This window comes from Nyctereutes procyonoides, unplaced genomic scaffold, assembly GCF_905146905.1.
Source record: "Nyctereutes procyonoides isolate TBG_1078 unplaced genomic scaffold, NYPRO_anot_genome, whole genome shotgun sequence".
Lineage (NCBI taxonomy): Eukaryota > Metazoa > Chordata > Mammalia > Carnivora > Canidae > Nyctereutes > Nyctereutes procyonoides.
In genome coordinates this window covers 37,811,989-37,819,834 of record NW_026575131.1, presented here as the reverse complement: position 1 = coordinate 37,819,834, position 7,846 = coordinate 37,811,989, and the positions used below count along the sequence as shown (strand labels likewise).

At 61.4% G+C, this 7,846-nt stretch overlaps 1 protein-coding gene across 1 annotated transcript; it reads right to left on the bottom strand.

The window, feature by feature from the left end:
• Positions 1-223: 223 nt before the first annotated feature.
• Positions 224-7,590, bottom strand: DUSP7 (dual specificity phosphatase 7). Its single transcript, XM_055344750.1, has 3 exons — positions 6,939-7,590; positions 5,023-5,457; positions 224-2,277 (listed from the first exon to the last, which is right to left on the bottom strand). Exons 1-3 carry the CDS (start codon positions 7,453-7,455, stop codon positions 1,970-1,972), a joined length of 1,260 nt encoding a protein of 419 aa, XP_055200725.1. The 5' UTR covers positions 7,456-7,590; the 3' UTR covers positions 224-1,969.
• Positions 7,591-7,846: the final 256 nt, after the last annotated feature.

The window sequence follows — 7,846 nt, the reverse complement described above, 5'->3', positions numbered from 1 at the left end:
CCTCCATCTCCTGTCAATCAATCAGCAGAAGCCCATGGAGAAAGCCCTGTGGTCTCTGTCTATAGCACCCAAAGGCTGGGGAAATGCCATACCTCAGCTGTCTCCCCCCAGGCCCGGCCACTCCTCCCCCTCCCGGCCCAGCAGATCACCCAAAGTAGGTGCTGGGATGCTGCTCCCCCACCAACCCCGGCCCCAGGCCCTTACTGGACACCACAACTTGTTTTAAAGAAAAAATAATATTTATTTGCAATATAAACAAAGTCCCGTTGCTGGTTCGGGATATATATATATATGTATGTGTGTGTGTATACACGTATGTTGGGTCACAAATTTTCCTTCATAAGATCATAAAGCAAAACTGGCCACCCTCCTGGCATACTCTCATTTACACAAATCTGATGCATCTTTCCAGGTTTTTCTTTCTAAAAGTAAAAAAGAGAAAGAACCATGTACAGCATGGAAGCTTTTTGTCAATTTCTCGACTGTGGCAAGATTTTAATCCGCTGCCTTTAAGAATCCCTGAAAACCGCCCCGTGAGGTAAGACGCAGTGGGGCAGAGCTTCCGTGGCCTCGCTCACACACCAGGTACTGGCTCACTCAGGGACCCCGGCCTGACCACTCCCCACTCCCTGGGCCCCTGTGCCGTCCTGACACCTGGTGGGACGCAGGCTGGAGAAGGAACGAAACTGGAGGAAGATAACGGAATCCGTGGCTTTGTTCTGTGGATCCTGGGAGGGGGTGGACAGAGCCCCATACCCCTTTCACTTGTCCATCCTTGCCCCTTCCGCCCCTGCCCTGGGATTGAAACGGGTGCGAGTTTCCTGGTAGTAGAAGGCATGGGCAAGATGAGTGCAGGGCAAGCGTCCACGGGACAAGGGGCCTAGGAGTGGCAGCTAGACCGAAGCAACAGCCAGGGTGAGGGACAGGGCTGGGCCTCCACCACCTAAGCTTCCCCCAGCCCCTGGGCCTCCTCTCTCAGTCACAAACAAACGGGGAGAGAGAGAGAGAGAGAGAGAGACAGAAGTAGTGGGTACGTAGAAAAAGGGCCCGGGGCCCAGGCCCTCCTACGGGCTGAGCCCAGAGGGCTAATGCTACTGCTTGGCAGCCCCCCACAGCCCCACCTCCGGTAGGGGTGGCAGCAGAGCCTCCCATCTCCTGCCTCAGGGAGGCTGCAGAGGCCGCTGGAGGGCAGAGAACGCAGAGGCCACACACAGGCCACCTGGCAGCCCAGCAGTCACGTCTTGCAAGTACAGTGCCATGGGGCTGGGCCGAGACGTGGGCAGGACTGGGGGTCTGATGCCAAGAGAGCAGCAAGCCGCCCCTTCGAGAAGGGCCTGCTGCAGAAATGGGAGGCTTCACACATGTGCAAAACGCATTTGGTCAAGATCAACATGGGGTTTGTCTTTTTCCATTAAAGACAAAAACAAAAAAAACCAATCATTGCTTTTGGAAATAGGAAGAAATACAAAACTGAGAACACTTCTCTCTCTCGAAGGATCAGGGAAGGGATGAAATACTGGTTTATACAATCCACTGTTGCATGTAGCCTGAAAATAACACTTTTCGTTAAAAAAGAAAAATCGAGAAGAGCTTGAACACTTGCCATGCTCCGGGGAGCTTGGATTTACCTGCCAAAAGTAAAAAGTAAACTCAGGTCCGTGGATGTGTCTTTAAAAAAACAGCCAAACTGGCCGGGCCATCTGCCGGTGGAGTATCCTGGGACAAGGGTGAGGCCCCACCAGCCTCCCGAGGCCATGCCTCCCAGGGATGTCCTGTGGAGAGAGGCCTTGCTGCAGGGTCCGCCCCCTCCGGGCACTGAGGGAAGCTTGGCCACCCACCAGCCTGGGCCTCTGGGCACAGGCCATGGCCCACGATGTCTAGGTTCTGGCTGGACGTAGCAGGAGTGGGCCGCCCACCTGGCTCACGGTGGGCGTCGGGAGGGGCCGGCCCCGCCCACCTGCACCCAGCCTCACGTGGACTCCAGGGTGTTGAGCGGGAACAGGTTGTGGTTAGTGGGCGTGGAGAAGTAGAGCTGCTCACTGGGGGTATGGTTGTCGCACGGGCTGCTCAGCCCCAGCGTCCGCTCGAAGTCCAGCAGCTGCCCCATAAAGTTGAAGTTGGGCGAGATGTTGGACTTTTTTCTCTTAACGAAGTCGTAGGCATCGTTGAGCGACAGATTCATCTTCTGCATCAGGTAGGCCACGGTGACTGTCACCGAGCGGCTGATTCCTGCTAGGCAGTGCACCAGGACGCCACACTTCTTGGAGCGGGCCTCATCTGAAACACACAGGCATGGGTTAGGAAGGCGCCTCCTCCGGGGAGCTGGAGGTGGTGCCGGGGTGCAGAGGTTGGCATAGTCACTAGCTGGCGCTGACTGCCTCTTGGGGGACCTGGTGGAGGCCCACAAGGGTGGAATGGCAGTTTGAGGTGGAGGTCAAGAGCACGACTGTGGAGAGGGCGCTGCCACGCATTAGCTTCAAGTCACTCATGTCCCGGGGCCTCAGTTTCCTTATCCATAAAACGGGCCCCCTTGTTCACAGTGCTCTTGTAAGGACCTAAGCCAAGAGAGGGCTCTCTGAACACTGGCACCAGTGATGGTCACAGTCACTGCTCGGACCACTACTGCGACAGCTGACTGCCCGGCCTGTGCCGAGGGGGTCACCCGTGTCCTCTCAGGCCATCTGCACCACGGTCAGCAAGTTCATTTTATAAATGAGGTCACAGCCGCAAAAACAGAGTGACAAGCCCAAGACCACAGAGAGGCTCCTCCTAACTCCTAGCACACCACTGTCAGCCCCTGGCCTGGCAGCAGAGGCCGAGCTTGTTCTCCTGGGGCTCCTGTGGGGACCCTCGCCGAGGGCCTCCTGGGAACAGGCCCAAGGGAAGCCCTCGAAAGGGAATGGGGGGCCCAGCCCTACACTCAGCACTACCCTGTCCCCCACACCTTAGCCTTACTCCTGCACAGCCAGCGACGGGCAAGAAGGCGGCATCTGAGGTTTTACAAGGGAGGCTAGATGAAGTGAGCCTCCGCTCTCACTTACAGGACTTCCCAGCAGGCCCGTGCACCAGTGACATTCCCACTGCAGCCAACCAGGTTCTGAGGACCCTCCCAGCTTCCCCCAGCGTGGCTCTCCGACTCCTCTGCCTGACACCCAGTAGGAGCTCAATAAACACTGGTAGAGCCACTGAACAGCTCAGTCCTGTAATCACTCCTCCTGGGGCCCAAGGGCTGCTGCCTCTCCCCGTGCCACAGCTGTGCCAAGCACGGAGATTAACAAGAGGCAGCTCTCTGGGGCCCTCAGGTCCCCACACCTCTCTGATTCTGGGCCCGATAGGTGCCCAGGCACACAGTGGGCACTCAATCAGTGCACCCCCACAGGACGCTGCACAGGTTCCCAAGTTGTTCAGCCCCTAGTGCTCATTTGCTCTGGCAGAGCTGCCCCTCCTCACTCCCTGGAAGGATACCCGGGGCTAAGCGTGCAGGAGGTACTTAATCCAGATTCAGGGACTGCCTGGGGGCAAGACTAGCAGGGGAAGAGAGAGATGTTGTAGCTTTGTGCAGAGTCCCGTGGTCTGACCTTGAGACTTGGGGCTAATGGGGTGGTGGAGAGGAGTCTCCAGGAGGAGGGGACATACCAGGATCTGGGGAACGCTTGGCCCCCAAACCCACTCCTGAGTGATCCAAAGTGAAACTGCTTCCGCTAGCTTTATTTTTAGCCTTCTCAGGGTGTGGCTGAACAGTGTGGGGGCTGGGGCTTGATCCTGTCCCGCTAAGTCCTAGGGGATGCTTGGGCCTCTAGTCCTTCACTTGGCCCCCCACCCCTATATCCTGTTCTGTCCCCAGATGCAGAGGGGCCTCTCGGAAGGATCCAGGCACCCATGAGCCAGGCTCAGCCCTGGGAGTCTGGGGTCCCCCTCTCTCCTCCCGTCTTGCTGGGGGAGAGAGTGTGCACTCAGGTGGCACCCAGAGACCTCCTGGCCGTGTCCTCCAGGGCAGAGCTGGGAAGCTCCCGACGCCCCAGTCCCGGCCCCTCCCCCAGGCCTCAGCTTCCTTCCTTCCTCCCAGCCAGGCACCTAGTTTTGGTTCCCAGTAAGCGGATGAGGCGGGGAAGCCTCCCACTTCCTGTTATTAAAGCTAGCCCGGCCCAGCTGACACCAAAACGCCCTCCACTGGACACAGCCGCCAGCAAGAGATGACTGCCCAGGCCACCTCCTCTCTGGCACTGGAGGCTGGGTACAAACACGGGGTCACCATGCTCAGAGAGCCACGGCTTTACATTCATCCTTCCCCACACCCTGGGTAAGAGCTGGGCCAGGAAGATGGCCTGCAGTCTAACAGCCTCCAGCTGGCCACAGAGGAAGCAGGATGGGGAGGGCAAAGATAAGGCAACTCGTGGAGCTTGAGTCAGCTGGGGAGGAAGGGGGCTGAGGGCTCTAAGCGAAATAGCAGAACATACTGCTCTGGGGGAGGTTCCCCTATACTCGAAGCAAGCCCCACTGGCTGCCGGGAGCATCCAGGGCCCTACTGAGCCACTCTGGGTCACCACATTCCAATAGCTGCCCATTTGAGGTCAGCTTTTGACTCCAGGGCTACCCTTCAACCCCCTCAGGTACAAAATAAAGTCCAAAGAGGCACTGTGCAGCCCCCTCCTGGAAAACATGTGTGCTGAGGCGTGATGCAGAGCAAGTAAGACCTGTGGGAGGTCTGAGAGCTGTGATGTTTCAGCTTGCTGAGCCCAAAACAGCAGAGCCAGAAAAACACAAGCTGGACAGTAGAGTCCATGGGGTGCCAACAGTTGGGGGGTGGGGGAATCCAGGACTCAGGGGACTGCTCAGGTCCCGAGGGCCCTGGTGACTCACAGCAGGCATGGGTCCGGCCACGGGTGCAAGCTGGCACATGCAGGGCATACACAGGCTCCGACAGGCCCCGAGGTACCCAGTCAGGCGCCAGGGACACCCAAGTCCCGTACACACCTCGACGCACCTGCCCACCAACCCCACCCAGAGCATAGCGACACCTACCAATGAAGCTGATGGCCTCGGGAAAGAACTGGGAGAGGTTCTGGCTCCAGTGGTCGGAGATGGGGATCTGCTTGTAGGTGAACTCGCCACCATGCTCAAAGGCGTTGGGCAGGTTAGGCGTGACGTTGAGGATATACTTGATGCCGTACTTGCCGAGCACGTCCAGGTTAGTGGAGTCCTTGGCACAGCCGAGGTAGAGGTAGGGCAGGATCTGGACGGGGAAGGCTGGTTGGCTGGATGGCACGGGGCTGCCGTCCGACTCGGTGGCACTGCTGGGCAGCTCTCGGTCTGATTCCCCGTCTGAGCAGTCGGAGCTGATCCGCAGGCCCCCCAGGCCCAGCACTGAGGTGGGTGGTGAGCCACTCGGTGAGGACGAGCTGTCCACGTTGGTCTCGCAATGCTCTGAATACTCTGTCTGGAACTTGTTGAAACCACCTGTGGCCGGGGTAAGAGGGCCTGGGTGAGAGACTGCCCATGCCACTGGCCGATGCCCCCAGACCAATGGGCTGCCCAAAACCAACAGTGGCCAGGGCTGCCCCTGTCAAGCGCTATGACACCACCAACGGCCAATATGGGTCCTGCCAAGCATATTACACGTGTACCATGTTCTCTACATCATCTATCCAGTGACCCACTTAGAATGGGAAACTGAGGCCCCAGGAGATGAAGTGACATGCCTGAGCTCCATACCCTGACCCATAAGGCTTCAGGGTCCCAGCCATATCACCAGCTTTAGGGCACTTAAGGCCAAGCCCCAGCTCATTTCTCTTCCACAGCTCCCATGCACACCTGGCACCCATGGGTGCTCCAGAACCACTAAACGGTAAAGGAAAGCAGACAACCCCATCTCGACTCAGCACCTGTGGGTTTGTGAACCCCTCTTACAGGTGAGACAGCGGGGCCAGAGCTGGGTCCAGGTCCGTTACAGGTCCACAGCGGGCCTCCGGTCCTTGTCCCTCACCCCCAACCACGGTCAGGGCGGGCAGCGTCAAAGTACTGGTTGGCTCTTTCCTCTCACAGTGGCAAGTTCGTAAAAGGGGTCCCAACTCCACCTCTCCCCCGAGAACTCAAGACCCTCAGCCTTAGAAACACAGAGGGGGAGGGCTGCGGGGGCTTTACACAGCCCAGAACCGGGGAGCGCCTTGCAGCTAGGATGGGCCCTGCGCCCGAGGGTGCCGCAGGCCTCCCCTCCCCTCCCCGCCTGCCCGCCCGCTGCCAGCGAGAGGCCATTTTGGAATGTTAATTGGAAACACCGGCTGCAGCCACTCGCCCCCCAGCTGCCTCCCCCTTCCACAAGCTTTAGGGCAGTAGGCTGGGGACTTGGGGGTCCCGGAAAGCCAGGGCAGGGGACGCTGCTTATAGTCCTGCCCCAAGTGCCTCTGAAAGGCTGTGACCCCCAAGTAGTGAGACCAAAGCCGGGATGCCCGGAGTCCCCCCACCCAAACGTCCCCATACCTTGGGGGTGGGGATTAATGCTGCCAAAGGCTCCTATATCCTGACCCTGGTCTTCCAGGGACACACATTCTAGGCTGGAGGAGCTGGACATGGGTGCCCTGTCATCTCTGGGGTCCCAGGGGGCGGCCCCTTCCTCGTCTGAGGGGCTCAGCAGGAACCTAGGCGCTGCCATGGTCCCAAAACGGGGGTGGCGGGGAAGGAAAGCCCAGGCCGGGAAAGTTTGTTCAGCCCACTCGAATCGTGCCGAGAAGGTGGTGCAGAGGGGGCCCTCGTGCCAGTCTAAACCCTCACCGCGGGGGCCGAGCTCCCGGTAGAGGCGGGTAGAGGCGGATGCGAGCCGGGGGCGACGTGGCGCCGGCCAGGCAGGCGTAGCGCATGGAGAGAAAGCAGCCTCCGGCGGGGGCGTCAGGGAGCCTCGGGAGAGCCCCAGTCCCGGACGGGGGTCTCAGTGCTGCCCTCACCTTGGAGGTAGTAGGCCTGGCAGCCGTCGTCGCGCAGCTTTTGCAGGAGCAGGCCAAGCACCGAGGCGGGAGCGCCGGGCTCCGGCTGCCACTCGGCCGTGGCCTCGTCGTAGAGCAGCACGGTGGCCGCCTTGCAGCGCGTGGCGAAGCGCTCCTTGTCGGCGTGGTTGGGGATGATGGAGCGGATGGGCAGGTTGCCCTTGCGCAGGCGGCGCAGCATGAGGCCCGGGATGGCCAGGTTGATGGCCGTCTCGATGTGCGACGACTCGAAGAGCTCGTGCGGCCGGCAGTCGAGCAGCAGCAGGGACGCGCCGCCGCGCGCCTCCAGCTCCTCCTGCAGCCACTCGGCGCTCTTGCAGGGCATGGCCCCCGCGCCCGTCGCCGCTCCCGCGCCGGTGCTACTGCCGGACCCGGGCCCCGCACCGGGCTCCGACCCCGCCCCGGTGTCCCCAGCAGCCGACGCCCCCGAGGCCGACATGTGCGCCCGCGCTGGGGGGCCGCGGAGCTGGTTTTTCATGGGGAGCGCGGGCGGCCCGGGGCAGGGGCCGGGCAGCCCTGCCCTGGGACGGCGCCCCGGCCGCGCGGGCCCCAGCCGCGTCTCCGGGCGCCCGCCTCCCGCCGAGCTGCGCGCCCGCCGCCCCGGCCTCCCGGCCTCCGTCCCGCCCGGCCCTCCGCGCGCGCCGCGGCCTGACAGCCCCAATTAAACGGCGGCTCCGGCGGCCGCGCGCCGAGGCGTCCTCCGGGGGGCGGGGCCGCGGGGCCGGCGCCCGGGCTTAAAGGCGCCGCGCCTCCGCCGCCCCTCCCCGCGGAGGACGCGGGCGCGCTCGCGGCCCCGCGCGCGCAGAGACCTGCGCCCGCCGGGGCCGTCGCCCCAGCTCGGCGGGAACCTGGCCGGGACGCGTCTGGGA